The 17,630-nt window shown below is 38.3% G+C and overlaps 3 protein-coding genes across 4 annotated transcripts; all 3 read left to right on the top strand.

The window, feature by feature from the left end:
* On the top strand, positions 1-5,484 carry LOC111445513 (proline-rich receptor-like protein kinase PERK8). 2 transcript variants are annotated; one of them, XM_023083940.1, is made up of 9 exons: positions 1-361; positions 559-1,857; positions 2,002-2,409; positions 2,596-2,682; positions 3,275-3,345; positions 3,727-3,803; positions 3,965-4,112; positions 4,727-4,888; positions 4,975-5,484. In XM_023083940.1, exons 2-9 carry the CDS (start codon positions 690-692, stop codon positions 5,248-5,250), a joined length of 2,397 nt encoding a protein of 798 aa, XP_022939708.1. In that variant the 5' UTR covers positions 1-361; positions 559-689; the 3' UTR covers positions 5,251-5,484. The 2 variants fall into 2 exon arrangements, with proteins under 2 accessions (XP_022939708.1, XP_022939707.1); XM_023083939.1 differs by having other exon boundaries at positions 1-1,857.
* Positions 5,485-6,061: 577 nt separating this feature from the next.
* Positions 6,062-10,490, top strand: LOC111445621 (transmembrane protein 33 homolog). Its single transcript, XM_023084125.1, has 9 exons — positions 6,062-6,362; positions 6,807-6,927; positions 7,003-7,103; positions 8,002-8,127; positions 8,322-8,442; positions 8,572-8,656; positions 9,373-9,486; positions 9,584-9,623; positions 10,082-10,490. The coding sequence occupies exons 1-9, from the start codon at positions 6,186-6,188 to the stop codon at positions 10,232-10,234; spliced, it is 1,038 nt and encodes a 345-aa protein (XP_022939893.1). The 5' UTR covers positions 6,062-6,185; the 3' UTR covers positions 10,235-10,490.
* Positions 10,491-10,974: 484 nt separating this feature from the next.
* LOC111445451 lies at positions 10,975-17,443 on the top strand. Its single transcript, XM_023083839.1, has 9 exons — positions 10,975-11,180; positions 11,955-12,596; positions 12,775-12,856; positions 13,362-13,437; positions 14,275-14,361; positions 14,968-15,101; positions 15,426-15,672; positions 16,087-16,150; positions 16,468-17,443. The coding sequence occupies exons 2-9, from the start codon at positions 12,017-12,019 to the stop codon at positions 17,004-17,006; spliced, it is 1,809 nt and encodes a 602-aa protein (XP_022939607.1). The 5' UTR covers positions 10,975-11,180; positions 11,955-12,016; the 3' UTR covers positions 17,007-17,443.
* Positions 17,444-17,630: the final 187 nt, after the last annotated feature.

The raw sequence follows: 17,630 nt of genomic DNA, 5'->3' as shown, positions 1-17,630 counted from the left end.
GGGATATAATTTTTTTTTTTTTTTTTTTTTTTTTTTTTTTTTGTGATAATGATGGAAGAGAAAAAAGTATGAGTATAAGATGAAAAGTAGATGGAGATAAATGGTAAGTGATGATGATACTGAAAACAGAGATTTTGATTTGGTTTGATAGCAACGCTTAATCCGTTCATTGGCCTCCCCCTCTGCATGTGCGAGCTGAAGATTGGCTCCAGCAAGTTGCCCCCGCGTTTTCTGAAACCGCCCGCTCTATGATCCACTGAAGAACCAAATATTTTTGCGGTTACTGAGTGGACTTTACAGATTCCATTTTCGACCTTCGAAACTTGGTCGCCGGAGGGAGTTTTCTTCGCTTCAGCGACAGGTACGAGCTCTGTTTTTTCAGTTTCTGACTATTTACTGATGTGTGGTTGCTGCATTTTGTCGAATTCGACATCGGTTTTCTTTTAGTTTAGATTTGAGGATTGTTGTTTTCATGGTTTTTTGTTGGTGTTTGTTTGAAGTTCTTCGTTTAGGGTGTACTGATTCAGTGTTTTTGATGTGGATTCTGTCAATTTGAAGCGATTTGGATGAGATTGGTGATATGGATTTGGATTACATTGTGAGGTTTATGTTTAAAATGATTTTCGAATCGGGAATGGAAGTGTAGTGTACTGGATTTTGTGCTTGTTTAAGGGTCTGTGAATTGGACTATGGCTTCACCTTCTCCTTCTCCGGCGGCGGAGTCTGCCATATCTTCCTCATCTCCTACATCTTCTGAGCCTAATCAGTCCGGTGAACCTCCTTCATCATCTTCTAGTTCTTCAGCTCCGCCTCCTCAGTCACCACCACCAGCAGTTTCTGATGCTCCTCCACCTTCTCCTCCATTGTTAGCATCACCACCTGCACCACCAATATCCCCTCCTTCTCCCCTTGCTGGTTCACCGTCTTCGCCTCCGCAATCTTCGCCCTCACCGCCGCCACCTTCAGCATCAACCTCCCCACCACCACATTCAGCATCCTCCTCTGCACCACCACCTTCAACATCAACCTCTGCACCACCGCCTTCAACATCAACCTCTGCACCACCGCCTTCAACATCAACCTCTGCACCTCCGCCTTCAACATCAACCTCTGCACCTCCGCCTTCAACATCGACCTCTCCACCACCGCCTTCAAGATCAACCTCTCCACCACCACGTTCATCAACATCACCACCACCTTCCTCTGCATCACCTCCTCCCCCAAAACAATCCGTTTCCTATCCTCCTCCTCCCGAAGCTTCACCTCCCCCTTCTGATTTATCACCTCCGCCGCCGACACCACCAGCAGGTGGTTCTCCCCCTCCTCTATCCAATCCTAGACCTCCATCTTCTACTCCCCCTCCCCCTGATATTATTTCACCTTCTCCTCCTCCATCAGCTAATGTCCCAACACCACCTTCATCAACAGGAGAATCACCTAAAGTATCTCCTCCATCCCACAAGGCATCTCCTCCTCCTCCTGATCATAGCTCCCCTCCACCAAGATCTACAGTACCATCGCCCCCTCCTTCTTCAGTCCCTTCATTATCTGCTCCTCCTCCAGTTAGTGATCCTGGTTTTCCAACCAATTCATCAGGGGGAAGTCCTGTTACCCCTTCAACTTCTGTTACACCAGAATGGCCAATTCCAATAATCAATGGTACCAGTGTTGCAACAAATACCCCAACCACTGGTAAAAGGGGTTTCAGCACTGGAACATTTGTGGCAGTTGGCAGCGTGGTTGGTGTTCTAGTGCTGAGTCTTGTTATCATGGCAATTTGGTTTGTTCAGAAACGGAAGAGAAGAAAGAAGAATATCCCTTACACCGTGCCTTCTCCTTTTTCCTCCCAAAACTCAGGTACTGCATTTGAACTCTGAATCTTAATATCGTTCTGTTGTACTGGCCTGGGCTACATGGCACCACAGCATCAATTCTCTTGAAGAATTATTTGGAGAGTTGCCATAACATTATGAATACTGATGAATGTTCATGTATCTCCAGATGCCTTTTTCCTAAGAGCCCATTCTTTTGCTAATGTGGTTGGAAGTCGAACCGATAGCGATTTCAAGTATGCGTCATCAGAAGGAGGTGGAGTAGGTAATTCAAGATCGTTTGCTTATGAAGAGCTACACCAGGCCACAAGTGGGTTTTCATTGAATAGTCTTTTGGGGGAAGGTGGATTTGGTTGTGTGTACAGAGGCACCCTTGCAGATGGACGAGATGTAGCCGTTAAACAACTTAAAGTGGGTGGTGGACAGGGAGAACGAGAGTTCAGAGCTGAAGTTGAAATTATTAGCCGAGTACACCATCGACATTTGGTTTCCCTGGTTGGTTACTGTATCTCTGACCATCAAAGATTGCTTGTCTATGACTATGTTCCAAACAATACCCTTCATTATCATCTGCACGGTAAGATATACTTTATGAATGCTGTTGAAATGTCTTGAGAATTCTTATATCTTGCTTTTTTGTCTCTTAATGGCTAATGTCATGCCCACTGTGGTGCTTTCTCAATGTTTTTTTCTACATAGTTTGCTGCATAATACCCTTGTAAAGAAAAACAACGACAATACTCATGGAAAATTTTAATTTTAGGTGAAAACAGGACAGTTTTGGCTTGGGCTTCACGTGTTCGAATTGCTTCTGGTGCAGCCCGGGGAATCGCTTACCTACATGAAGATTGTAAGTTTCTCCCTTTGGACATTGTCAGTAAAGTATATTCGTAACAAGCCCAAGCCCACTGCTAACAAATATTGTCCTCTTCGGGCCTTCTCTTCTAGACTTCCCTCAAGATTTTTAAAACGCGTATGTTGAGGAAAGGTTTCCACACCCTTCTAAAAAATGTTTCGTTTCCCTCTCCAATCGATGTGGGAACTCACAATCCACTCCCCTTCGGGGCCAGCGTCCTCGTTGTGGCACACTGCCTAGTGTCTGGCTTTGATACCATTTGTAACAGCCCAAGCCCACCAATAGCAAATATTGTCCTCTTGGGTTTTTTCTCTCGGGCTTCCCCTCAAGGTTTTTAAAATGCGTCTACTAGGGAGAGGTTTCCACACCTTTGTAAAGAATGTTTCGTTCCCCTCTCCAATCGATGTGAATTAGTCCCGTAGTTGCATCATTCTCATCAACATATCTTGTTATGGTGCTTCCATTCGAAAGAAATCTAGTTAGATTTTAGTAACCGTAGGTCTTCTCTCCAAGCATTTGATTTCTTCTTTGACTTCTCTAAATATTTTTCAACTATTCCTCTCAGTATTATGGTGATTCTTACCAGGTCATCCACGCATTATTCACAGGGATATTAAATCGTCTAACATTCTGCTTGATATCAACTTCGAAGCTCAGGTAATTTGCTAGAATTCTTTTGAGATGCTGTGACAATTGTTGCCACCAAAACTATAGTTTGTGAATTATGCTGAGAAAAAACCAAAGCATTTTCCATTATAAGCATAGAGATTACAATGAACAAGCAAAAAGACTGCCTGCCCCATCAATCACAGGCCTTCACAATTTTTTTTTCATATCATCAGACATTCTGATGGAATGGCCATGTCATTTTTCTCTTGGGCTGGAAAGGATTTTATTTAGTGATAGCTATCTGATTTGATTGAACTTCTTGAGGACTAACATAAGCTCGTGATAGGTGTAGTCCGATGTTTCCCCAACTGTTTGCACTTTTAGTTCTTCATCGTTTGCTTCTGATATCGTGTGCTCTACCGCTAACAGGTCGCAGATTTCGGGCTTGCTAAATTGGCGTTGGATTCACTGACTCATGTAACGACTCGTGTTATGGGAACCTTTGGGTATGTCACTAAGAGTACTCATGTTTCATTTTCTTAGGAGCAAGTTGCTATACTTATGCACTCTCTTTTCTTGATAGCCGGGCTTTAAGTACGTAAGTGCTGGCTTACTCTTGCTTATGTTTTCTTTAAAACTTTCAAACAACAACGCTTAATCTGTTCAGATACATGGCGCCAGAGTACGCTACAAGTGGGAAATTGACTGATAAATCTGATGTTTTCTCTTTTGGGGTTGTACTTTTGGAGTTAATTACTGGTCGCAAGTCTGTAGATTCTTCTCAGCCTTTGGGAGATGAGAGCTTAGTTGAATGGGTAAGTCGTCTCTATCTTATCTTCTTTCTTGCTATATAAATAGGCAACTTGTAAAACTAAAGCTCTCAGTCTTCACCGCTAGCAGATATTGTCTTCTTTAGACTTTTTCTTTTGAGATTTCTTTCAAAGTTATAAAACACGTTAGTTAGGGAGAGGTTTCCACACCCTTATAAGAAATGTTTCGTTCTCCTCTCCAACCGATGTAGGATCTCACACTCAGTTTATTTGTTTCAATATTTGCTTCTTTTAAAGAATAAAAAAGAAACAAAGCAATAATGGAGAAAGCTGAAACGGGTATTCGATCTTCGGAGTGTTGAATTATCGAACTCTCTCAAGACCTTCTTTATAGAGGTATTGAAACCTCTCCCTAGTATACGCATTTTAAAACCGGGAGACTGACGGCGATATATAAGGGGGACTTGGGCTGTTACAATATATCTTTTTAACCTTTTCTTTGGCTTGATAATGCATAATATGCCTCAATATACCATGACAAAGGAATTAGTAACTTCGGTTGGGGTAAGATAACTCGTACTATTACGAGTTTTTGGAAGAATCAAACAAAACACGTGGGTTGAAATTTACTTGTGCATTAACCTCCATGGAAACTGCAGGCTCGACCGCTGCTGGCACAAGCTATTGAGGATGAGAACTTTGAAGAATTGGTGGATCCAAGGCTAGACAACAATTATGTCGACAGAGAAATGTTTCGAATGATCGAAGCAGCCGCTGCCTGCGTTCGTCATTCAGCCGTAAAGAGGCCAAGAATGAGTCAGGTTAGTATCATCTTCATACCATTCATAAAAGTCCCAACTTAGAGGGAAAAGAAAACTAAGATAAAGATGAACTGTTTTGGCATCAGGTGGTGAGAGCTCTAGACTCTTTAGATGAAATGTCAGATCTTTCGAATGGGGTGAAACCTGGACAGAGTGAAGTGTTTGATTCAGCTGAACATTCTGCTCAGATTAGAATGTTTCAGAGAATGGCTTTTGGCAGTCAAGATTACAGTTATGGTTACTCCGAACGAGATCGAGATCGAGATCGGAGTCGAAGTTATAGTCAAAGTCAGAGTAGCTGGAGTAGAGAATCGAGAGATCAAAGTCCATCGGTGCCTAATAATCGATCCCGGCACGTCTGATATGTGTGTATGAAGCTCATTTTACATGTGTTGCAGATTTTGGAGCTGGAATCAGGTCCTACCATTCAATTCTTTGTAAATCTCTGCTCATTTTTTCCCATCTTAGTTTTCTTTTGTTCTTGAAAGCTTGTTCTCCATTTCATTATATTTTCAATTTTGAGGAGTAACTACAGATGGATGAACTATTCTTTGTACAATCATTACAATTATTCGTATATGAATTTTGAAGAATGATTCTTTCTTGGCATCATCTCTGATTTTTGGGATGAATTTACTTCCCCATATCTTGTTTAGTTTCAAGGGTCGAGAGATTTGTTTTGTTTTTGATCCGAGATGAGAAATAGAATATGAGGTCCCATGTTGGTTGGAGAGGGAAACGAAACATTCTTGGTAAGCGTGTGAAAACTCTTCCAGACGCGTTTTAAAACCTTGATGAGAAATCTAGAACGGAAAGCCCCCAAAAAAAAAAACATATGCCAGCGGTGGGTCAATGAGGAAGCTGGGCTTCCAATAGGGATGGATGGTGAGATCCCACACCGATTAACAAGGGGAACGAAGCATTTCTTATAAGAAAAAATTGTGAAAATGAGAGTTAGGTACCGAGGGGTGTGCCAATGAAGGCACTGGCCCCCAATGGGGGTATTATTGCAATTTTGTAAAAATAAAAATTGGATTTTTTTTATTTTTTTGGTCAACAAGACAATGTTTTAACTAAATATAATTGACGACCAAAGAAAAAGGAAAATATTATGAAATATTTCAATTACTTTAAAACGACACCGTTTCTTCAGCAATGGGAAAGAGAATCTATGCTCCCTAGTGGAAAGTAAATCGGCACCTAATTTCTCTATACTTTCTCGCCGAGAGAAATCTTGTTTCCAGAAGCACAGGATCACCTGGTAGTGAAGGAGACAGCTTAGAACGAAGAACGAAGAATGGCAGAAGAACGAGAGGATCCACAGAGGCTGAAGAGAGCAGCGGCGGCAGCATACGATTACGAGAACGATCCCAAATGGGCTGATTACTGGTCCAACATTCTGATCCCTCCTCACATGGCTTCTCGCCCCGACGTTGTTGACCATTACAAGCGCAAGTTCTACCAGCGTTACATCGTGGGTTCTCTCCCTTTTGATTGTTTTCGAATTGGGTATCGTTGTATTCTTCAATTTTGACTCCGTACTCGGTAATTGTTAAGCTATTTGGCGTTGAGTTCTGGATTTCGAGATGTGGCTTAAATTTTTGTTGTTTGTCGCTAGTTTCTGCTTTGTGGAATGTTACTGTTAGTGCAATTTTTATTGGGAATTTTCTCTTTTAAAATTAGAGGTTTCTTGTGGATTTATGGGTTCTTGGAGTTGAGAGAGGATGTTCAAGTTCAATTACAAGTCAATTAGCTAAAAATTTAGACTGGTTTTGTATAAGGTGAGAAATGGGGTATTTGTTTAACTGTCCTCTTTTATAGAATTTGTGCTGTTTGGTGGCTGCTGAGAATTCAAATGTCTTCTTGGATGTGTTTTAAATTCTTACCTTATGCTTCTTTTCCTTGCTTGTCAAAACAGGATCCCGATCTTGTGGTTGAGGCCATGTCTTCAAGTAGTTCAACTCAGTCATCCAGACCTTCAGCAACGTCTTCAGCAGCACCCCCTCCTACTAATGACCGAAGTCGACCACGAAGTTCAGGTAAAAGTTCTGTTTAGATCTAGATATATTTTAATGTTCGTTGTGAAGTTACCTGATTGCATTTCCATAATGCAGGGTCAACGACTAGGACTTCAGGTACGTCTGCAAGTGCAGATGCTAATCCAAGTCCGTTGCGCTGGGATCGTCAAACGATCCAGTTTTCTGTCAATGCATGGGTAGGTTTAGTTTAGTTCATGCTTACTTACATTACATGATCTTGCAATGTTTGGTATAACCTCAGAATATTTGAGGGCTACACACGAAGTTCCAAATTTCTTCATCACAATGTTATTTATGTATTTTCATTTTTTTTCTTAAATCTGAGCTGCTGGTTTTAGGAAAGCTTGTATGAACTTTCAATCCATCGTTTCTGAAAGATGAATGTAGCTCTCATAAGTTTTGTTGATAAAAGTTGGTACATATCGCCATATCCTATTTGTATCTGAAATGCTTTTACTTATTCTCTTTGTTGAGCTATCCCCATCATTACTAAAACTGTCCCCTCTTTGCGTCTGCCTGTGCACGCTTGCTATGCACTTGATTCCCTAGATATGAAGGGTACGATGTGCATTATTACTTCTACTTTATAAGTTATTATTTGACAGTGCCCTGATAGTTCTCCAAGATTTACTACCGGGTTTTCTCTATTAATTTAAGTTTTGATGTCTTTTTTTACCTCGATCGAGATTTTCAACTGTCCCGTTTTTGGGTAAACTGCAAACAAAAGACTTTCTGTTGGGCTTTGTGATATCCTGGAGGATTAATTTACATATGGGAAGTTCATCCATAGCAGATTACAGTCATCAAATTGTAGAGGTTATGTGACCATTGTCCATGAGCTGCTTTTCCTTCGGGGAAACTTTAAGCCTCCAATAAAAATCTTTATTGAAAAGTCATGAACATTATTTCAAATTCGAGCATGAATGTCATATACGAAGGTATGTTCATAAAAATATATTGGTTTTCTTTAGTATTGGCTCGTGGTTATGGATCTTTCTGAACTGCTTCTATTTTTTTTAACATATTTTTCAATTTGGTCTCCATCCTTAAAGGTTGTTCTCTTTTCTTCTGCAGGTGCTTATTGTAGCTGTGCTTGCAATTTTCCCCCTAATACCCAAAAATCTTTCGCAGAGGGCATATAGGCTATCTTTTATGGGCATAACTTGTTCTTCTTTATATTCTTTGTACTCGTTATATGGAGTAAGTCCTCTGTACTAATTTAACAAGCCTCATTTCCATTCCATGAAAACGATTGAATTCTTCCTATCTAAAGAAAAGAAAATGCTCGGGTTATTGTCCTCGAGAATACGAAGAAAAAAAAACAGCTCCTTTATGTCCATCTAGTTTACCTGTTGTCTTTCTATCTTGAATTATTAATTTTTTAATGTTTGCAGAAGCCCAGGGCGTGGAATTTGCAAGCATTGCAAGCCTATTTCCAGTCCATAATTGCAACAAAAGATTTCATTTACTTCATTTACTGTATCACCTTTTTGACTTCAAATATTTGCCTTAAATGTAAGCATAGCTTCGTATTCAAGTTTTGTTTATTTATTGATCTTCTTATGATATCGCTGTATGACTTTGTTCATGTAGTTATTTTCATCTTTCACACTTGTGCGGTAACATTTTTTTTGGTTAATGCAGTTGCTTTAATTCCTATCCTGTGTCGGGCTCTTGAACACGTTGCAAAGTTTCTTAGGCGTAATTTTGCACGTTCGTCCTTATACAGGTAGCCTGTTCTCAATTTTTCAATTCAGTTTATCTATTCCACTTGGATTCTGATTCGCCCTAAAAAAAACCTGCTTACAGTCAACACCTAAGAAAGCACAAATACGGATATGACACATACACGACGACATGTCATTTTTTAAAATCTTTACCATGAACACGACAAGGAAATGTTTGATTCGTGTCTAGTAAATGTTGAACCTATTTTGATTTTGTACAACTAGTGTCTACCACATCTATTGCACTAACAAGTGTTTGATAGAGTGTCTAAGTGGTCAACATGTGTCATGCACAAGCACGCTGGCCGAACGAAAGTGTCCATGCTTCTTAGATGAGGACTGCATTTGTTCTTCCTTTTATATTTTCCATCTTTGCTTTTATGGAGGGGAAGGTGCCCACATTTTCTTCCTTGTTATGCCTAGAGAAGGATATACTAAGAAATTAATGGCATAGTACAGAAAGTAGAGAATAGATCTGATTAAAGCTCCTTTAATTACAAATGTGGAAGCTGAATAGTATTAATAGGAGACACATAATTCGTTCTCGAGGGAATTAATGAGTTGTCAAAATAGATGAATGTGTATTGACTCTTACTTTTCTCGTGTGCTTAAAATCTTGTTGTCGACTACTTTTATCGCTCGAGTTCATAGCAACAACGTATCAGGTTCTCCCTGTGCAAGTATCTTATGCTTTTATGCCGTTTCTAATTTGATGCAGGAAATATTTGGAAGAGCCTTGCGTATGGGTGGAGTCAAATTCAACTACCCTCAGCATCCTATCTTCGCAGGCTGAGATTGGACTTGGCTTCCTCCTAATCATCTCCTTGCTTTCGTCAGTTTTTAGTTCCTTTTGGCTCTTCTCAACTTCTTCTACATCCTTTTTAATGCTCATTTCCCTTCATTGATCTCTTCAAACTTACGTTTTGCAGGTGGCAACGCAACTTCTTACATGTATTCATGTACTGGCAGGTGTGTCTTTTTTTTGTATTAATCATTAACATAATAGCATATTCTTTGTTCTGTGAGACCCCACATCGGTCGGAGAGGGGAACGAAATATTCTTTATAAAGGCGTGGAAACCTCTCCCTAGCATATGCGTTTTAAAACCTTGAGGGGAAGCTTGGAAGGAAAAGTCCAAAAAGGACAATATATGCTAGCCGTGGGCTTACTATTATAGTATAATATGAATTCAGTATTCAAATGTTTGAATTTCCATTGACAACCATAGTCTTTTGAATCATTAACTCGAAAGCGATTCTCTTGAATTTGAAACCAACAATTTGGTATGTTGATGATCTCATTTGATGTTATAAACTCATGAATAGGCTGGTGAGGATCTTTCAGGGTGTTTCCCTTGAAACTTTTTATTTTGTGTTCATATTGAAAAATAGAGCTGGTGAATCACTTTTTTTGTTCTTGCAAAACAGCTGCTAAAGCTCATGTATCACGCTCCTGTCACTTCTGGGTATCATCGTAGCGCCTGGTCGAATATTGGGAGGTTTGTTTCTCCGTTGATCTACCGCTACGCCCCGTTCCTCAATACTCCTCTTTCAATGGCGCAACGATGGTGGTTCAGGTAGAAAGCTAATAGAGGAAGAAGATGCAACTCTGATGTACCAAAATTTTTAGACTAATCATAGTAGTGACTCCATAAGTTGGATGAGATTCTCACTTACAAAAACTGTGGATCAAGTTTGGCGTCCAAATGCAACTTATATACTTATCATTGATATACATTATACACATCTTAGGAGATTGCTATGTTTGAAATGTGGGTTAAATTTTGTCATACTGCCTAAAGGTTTCTCATGGTGGTGGCTATATGCACTCTGTTCATGGTGGAGCCAAGGTTCTTCATTATTTCTTTCATTTTGTAGACTTCATATCCGGCATTTTAGTATCTAATGAGGTTCGGAAAATGGGTCACGTGACTCGACGATTGCTACACGGGCTTCGATACATGTGTTTAGGTGAGTTTTTGTTGAATAATTTGAGATATGCTAGACCTTTTAAACTCGTTACATCGGACTGGAGAAAGTATATTGATATCAATAGATACTATATTGCATTATATATCTTGATCATCTGGTGGAGGTATTCAAATTGGATCAATGACGATTTCTAGGAAACTTTCGACATCAATTTTGTGTCTGATCCTTTATGATTAAAAAAGAAAATACCATTTTTATGCGATATAATAATTAAAAAAAATTATGAAATTTAAAAAAGGTCAAAGATGTTAATGACCAATTAAATTTTTTATAATTTAAAAGTGAAAGAGTGAAGGTTGTAATTAAAAGAATATAAATAAATAAAAAGAAGAATCTGAATCGTACGGCAAGCACGCATCCATCTGCCGCGCTGCGCCGCCCGGAGCATTTGACCATCCCTCACTTGCTCGTCGTCTTTGGAGTGGCTGATATTTTCTCAATTCCGGCTCCGACAGATCTCTCTTGCAGTCGCTTCGCTTTCTTCGGCTTTTTTGTTTTTCCCATTTCTGTGTCCGAATTTTACTGACCTGCTCAGGTACCTTCTCCACGACCCTAAATTTCTCATTTTCCCCTTATAGCATAAGCTTCTTCTCATTCTTTATTTGGTTGATTACAACTAGTCGGAACTCAACTAGAATGTGTTCGAATTAGGAAAATTTGAAGCATCCGTTTGCCGTTAAGTTTTCAGCTTCCATTTTCATCGCTTGGATCCGACTGTAGATTAGCTCTTTGATGTTGTTGATATAATAATTTGAAGCTTGAGCAATAATTTGTGATATAGAAACTTGGGAAAAGGTGCTGACTACTGGAAATTAAAGAAGAGGTTCAAATCCCCACCCCACATTTGTTGGACTAGAAAAGAACTAATTTCAACTTGATGATACTGTTTCGACTTAGATATGTGTTTTTCTACATAATCAGAATTTTGAGACGCCATTTTCTAGGACTACGTTCTAACCCTTCACTGTTACGTAATGAAGACACCTGTAGATGGTCAATATTCTAAGCTGGGGCTCTAGGAGAATTGAAACTGGATCTTTGATATGCTCCATGATTTTTATATTTAAGGCTTGAGGGTTTTCTGAAAGTCTTGGATTCTGAAACTATCATAAGTCAGATAGTTATATTATCAATTACTTTTTGGATTCTTTACAGTTTTATTTACTTATATAATTAATTTGTTTATAATTACTTAACTTCCCAGTCTACTTTTACCTGAAGTGTTCTTAATGTTGTATGGATTAACATGTGTCATTGCCACATTTTATTGATTGGTGATTCCTACCTGGTATTCTGTTTATTCCTGCAGATTAAATTTACAGCTACTGAGTGGACTTTTTGCTACCGAATTGTCCGTTATATTTCCATTTTATGGGAACCGAGGATTTCATTGCATTGCCAGCTTCTGGTGATTTTGGAAATGAAAATGAGAGTAATGAATCTCTTAGTTTTAATGAAACAAGAGAAGCTTCTTCTCAATCAAGTGTTTTGGAGTGCAAGGACAATCCTGCAAGCATAGAGAAGGTTGAGCTTGCAGATGATGTGCAGTTGGAAGATATGCGTTGCATACCCCAATCTGGCCTTAATGATGAAACACAATGTTCTGAATCAGATATGGAAATTGAGGATTTGGATAACCTCCCAGATTTAAGTAAGACTAGAAGTACAAGTGAGAATTATAAAATACGGAGTGAAGCCGAATACCTGCCAGTCAACTCTGTAGATGAGAATATACTACCAAGCATAGAGCCCTTGCAGCAGAATGAGCTTCATTTAAGATCTGAAGATGTTTCTCATGCCGAAAGTAAAAAAATTCAGAAGGATTTGGTTGACAATTCATCCTTCTCGAAAACTAGTGGTCTATTGACTCTAGCCACTGGAGTTTCCATTGAGAATGGTTCGGCCCCATCCCATCATCATGGAGGCCCCAGAAAGATTCACAAGAGTGATGGTAGTTGGACTTTTCTCCCCGAATCCATCTCCTTTTATGATTTACTTTCAAAAACTAATCTATCGGTTTTTTTACCATTTTTTAAAGGCGTATCCCCTTTTAATTGTGATAAGTTAAGTTTTATATAATTTACAATGTTCTAATTGTGATACTAAAAAATATTTTTCTACTTATCCAGCAATATTAGGTGTCAAAAAACCAAGGATGGCCATGGATGAACAACAACCTTCAGTGCACATCGTGTATACTTCTTTAACAAGGTTGGTTGTGTAACTGCTTCTGCAAAAATGAGCCTATTTGTTCAATTTAATAAAAATTATATTTTGTTGTATTTGAAGAGCAGGCATCATTGCCAAAAAGTGTAAAACAAGGTGATATTGTTTGCATTAGGGTTTTTAAGGGATTAGAGTGCTAACAGTGGTACTGGATAGAGAACTAGCATCATTTGAATTTGATACAACCGAATGACTAATTATTGGTGAGATGAAGCAATTTTCTGAAATTGATTTGTCTTGAAGCCTATATAAATTTTAAAATGTCAATGAAAGTTGTTCTCTTATTTTGAAATTGTCATCCACTTAAAAATGTTTCTTCCTTTCCTTAAAAACGACCATTTTTTTAAACTATATTTGTATTTATCCTATTGGAAACTGATTCTCTTCTTAGAAAAAATTAAAATTTAATGTTGGTCGAACAACTTATAGAGAACTATGTTCAACAACTGAATTTGTAAGTACCTAACTAGATTCATTTTCTTATTGTCAGAGATAGTAAACAAAAGCTGGATGAATTATTAAAGCAGTGGTCTGAGTGGAATGCTCAACGAGGTTCTCCATCACAAGTAAACCTCATTCATCAGTGCTGCTTGGTTTGCAGCTATCTTCTCTGGCTTATTGTTTAATTTGTTGGTTTACACAATCTTGTGGAATTTAGAATCAACTCTTTTTCATCTGATTTTGTCGAATAGTTAAACTGAGGTGTACTCATCTGTAGGCCAGTGTTTTTCTGTTAATGGTTTTTCTTCACAAATGATTTTTTCTAAATTTAAAGTTCCCTATCTTGAGTGATTTTTTGGGCAATGTTTGTTTTTGTCAAGTTTCTTGAAATGAGGTTATTTTATTATCTTTGATTTTGAACGAAGAAGCGAGCGAGCCACCAGTGATTGTCTAGTGTTCAAAGGGGTAATTATAGATTAATGAGGTGGTTATCCTCTAATTGTTCCTATAAAATAATGAAATCCCTGTGTGGTGTGCCCGAGGCTTGCCTCGAGGCAAGACTCTTGCTTTTAGCCTTGAGACTTACACCTCCTTTGAACCACAAGAGACTTGCACCCTTGTAAAAGTGCAATGAGGCTTATAAGTCTCTATGCCTCAGGTTATGATCAGAAGAATAATATTAATCTATCTTGTTCTTCAAAAATATAAAAGTTTGAGTGACAATATGAACTATTACTACTTTTTTGGTATTGAGACTTTAAATGTATTGAAGTCAAAAATTTATATTATAAGCCAACCCTATAAATGATTATAGTAGTGAGGTTAAAGTATCCTTTTAAAATTTTGGTTTAAGTGGCCATTTACGGATTTGTTCATTGGATGAGTTTTTTGTCTGTGTTTCTGTGTTTGTTGTGGTGGAGGGGTGGAGGAAGCTAATTGAATTTGTCTGTTTCTCTGTTCAGGGTGATAAAGAATCTAAAAACCTAGAATCTGGAGAAGAGACCTTCTTCCCTGCTCTATGTGTCGGCACAAAGAAGACTTCAGCAGTGGTGACTTTCTATCTTTTTGTTCATAAACGTTTATATTTGAACTTTTTGACCTGTGTTTATCTCAATTTGAATGGCGTTTCTACTTTCGGGTTTAGTTAGCAACAGTTTTCTATTTATATCTCTTATGCTAAATCTTAAGTTAAGAGGAAAGGTTTGAATTTGGACTTCCCTTTTTCATTCTTTTTCTCTATCCCGTGTGTGGGAAAAAATAAACTAGAAGTTCTTCTAGGAGCTTAACTCTTGAAACTTTCTTGTTTTGTGTTTGCATGACCACAGACCATCATAGTTGAAAATTTGAATTGCTGGTAGCAATTAAAGCAGGTGTATGGATAACTAGGCTACACATTAAGTTAATGCCAATAACAACATGGGGACGTTTTGATTCGCAATATGAGAACATGTTGATAAACTTTCTTTTTGTTTACTTTATTATCCTTTATTCAGTTTGATGCTGGAGACAAACTAAACCTATTTTCCCTTTATGGTTCGTTCTAAGTATGTTATTTTGTGGTAAAGAATTTGTGAATTATTTATTAGCTTTTCCTTCCTCTCTTGTTTTTTTAGCTACTTCCTGAATTTTTCTTCTTAATCATTGTTTATCTGCAGACTTTCTGGATTGACAACCAAACAAGTGAACAGCCGCAAAATTTTGTTCCTATAGATGATAATTCGGTGCCGCTATACGATCGGGGATTCACTTTGGGACTGACTTCAGCCAATGATTCGAATAATGCGGAAGGGTAAATTCTCTTTATTCACCACTGTTGATGGTTCAAGTTAACAGCAGGGGACAAGCAAATCTAAAGAATGAGGCAGCTTTATATTTAAATAAAATCTAGTCCTTGATTTCCTTGTTTTTCATGGCAATGGAAATGAAAGGATTCTTCATAATAGTTTTATCTTTTTAGTTTTGCAGAGTACATGAATATATGGGCTTATACTTGGTTTTGTGTCTTTCCATTAGTGCTCTTTTAATCGTTACCCTTTTACTACTACACTTTGAACTTGTTTTTTTTTATTTTTTTATTCTTCTCTTTCTTTATTTTCTATGGAAAACTTTCTAGAGGCCAGAAGATAATTGATGATGCTAGCCGTTGTTTCAATTGTGGTTCTTACAACCATTCCTTAAAGGATTGTCGAAAGCCTCGAGATAATGCTGCTGTTAATAATGCTCGCAATATGTATAAAAAACATAATAGCTCTGGCTCCCGGAATTCAACTCGATATTATCAGAGTTCACGTGGCGGGAAGTATGATGATTTGAGGCCAGGAGCTCTTGATGCTGAAACACGGCAACTGTTAGGTCTCAAGGTATTATAACTATCTTGTTTTTAAGAATTATTTCCTTCATGGCTTGTCATGGAGTTACTCGGGCTGTATTCTTCTGATGTGGGTTGACACCTTTCTGAGCTTCTATTCTCTTTTGCCTTGCTGATAGTTTGTCCTTTTGAATCTTAAGGGTTTCCTCCTGATGATGGAAAACTAGGAATTTCGAATTCGAGGGCTTAGGTTATCTCTGGATCGGTTTGGCTCTTGACTGTCATCTGCCATAATAAACAGTCATTTTAGATCAAATAAAACCAAAATTTAGAAATTGATGAAGATTGGCATATGGTTTGAAAATCATATGCATAATTCAGTAGTGATTTTACTAATAGGAAATTTTGATTTATGAGTTGGAATCAATATGTGGCTATGTTTTTTGATATTCCTTTCACTATTCAGGAGCTTGATCCACCCCCTTGGCTTAACAGAATGCGAGAGCTGGGCTACCCACCTGGATATCTAGGTAATTACATTAAGTTATCTGTGCTGCTTTGTCTTCAATCTAGTCATTTTAATGTTTTTATTGCCTTCCAATGTTCTTTTATTTTTATCAATGAGAGGTAGCTCTTCCGTTGACAAAAAGAACATGTTTCAAAATCACTCTCATGCAGTAAAAACTTGTTTGTGTTTTAAGCTAAATATAATTCCCACTAGAATGATTACTAGGATAAAAAAAAAAATTAACCATTATAAAATAACAAACAAGAAATAAATAAATCTATTATGATCTGCAATGTTCTGTTCACTATTTAATGGCAGTAAAAACTTGTGATCTTTCAGATCCGGAAGATGAGGATCAGCCATCAGGGATTACAATATATGCTGATGAGAAAGGTGACGAACAGGAAGATGGGGAAATTACTGAGCCAGAGTACCGTAAACCAGGAAAGAAAATGAGCGTTGAATTTCCTGGAATAAATGCTCCAATCCCAGAAAGTGCAGATGAAAGACTTTGGTCTGCTGAACCTTTGAGTTCGGATCTCCCTAGAAAGCGATCAAGCCAGCGCTTGAACCATCACATAGAACATGATGGGAGGGGAAATGATCACCATCAACAACGTTGGTCCCGGGACTACAGAGATTACAGGCCTCCCGGTGTTGACTCGGTAAAAAGTCCTACCATCTTCACTCCAAGGTATGGCGGTCACGAATCTAGTTATGGCTCCCGTAGTCCAAGAGATAATTTTTCAACATCAAGGAGCCAAAATTTGGGGAGGCTCCACTCGGATAGAGGTAGAAAAAGCCCAAGGCTTGACGATGATTACTCGAGATATGGCTCTTACAGTTCCTCCCCGTTTTCGCCACCTAGAAGACGCTGATATTTGGGGATCGACAGATTCTGTAGAAACAAACATTCTGAAAGAATTGTGGGTGTGAAGTAGACTTGACGTTTTTATTTCAAAGCTGGTGAAGAATATTTAACCTTGCAGGCAGTTGACAGAGGAAGTTTCTGAAACAAACGAGAGATAGAACGTGTATAAAAGAATCATAGTTTGGTGAAACTGAGACATTAGTTGATGAATCTGCACCTTCTGTTGTATATGGGTTATTCACTTAGAGAGATAACTGAATATCGAGAATACTGCATCGAGATGACAGGATTCGACAGGAACATTCTTTTGAATGATTCTCAGGTCGGACCGAAAATATGATTTTAGGTGAGGGAAAGACTAGCATTGTTTGTTTCATTAGAAAAAAACCGTATAATCCGAAGAACGAGTTGTAGTATCATTTATCTTATTGTGTTATTACCAGGATGGATCTTCAGTTGTCCTAATGAGAACAACTCATCTGTCAGCAAGTAATAATGAGAACAACTCATCTGTCAGCAAGTAATACTCAAAAGAATCGTACTTGATTCGACTCGAAGTACAGTTCACTTTTGCCCCTTCTGTTCATAATGCAATCATTTTCAAACAAGATGAACAGAAACAATTGTAGTA

Source organism: Cucurbita moschata, unplaced genomic scaffold (genome assembly GCF_002738365.1).
Source record: "Cucurbita moschata cultivar Rifu unplaced genomic scaffold, Cmos_1.0 Cmo_Scf00007, whole genome shotgun sequence".
Classification (NCBI taxonomy): Eukaryota; Viridiplantae; Streptophyta; class Magnoliopsida; order Cucurbitales; family Cucurbitaceae; genus Cucurbita; species Cucurbita moschata.
This window is presented reverse-complemented; position numbering and strand designations above follow the sequence as displayed.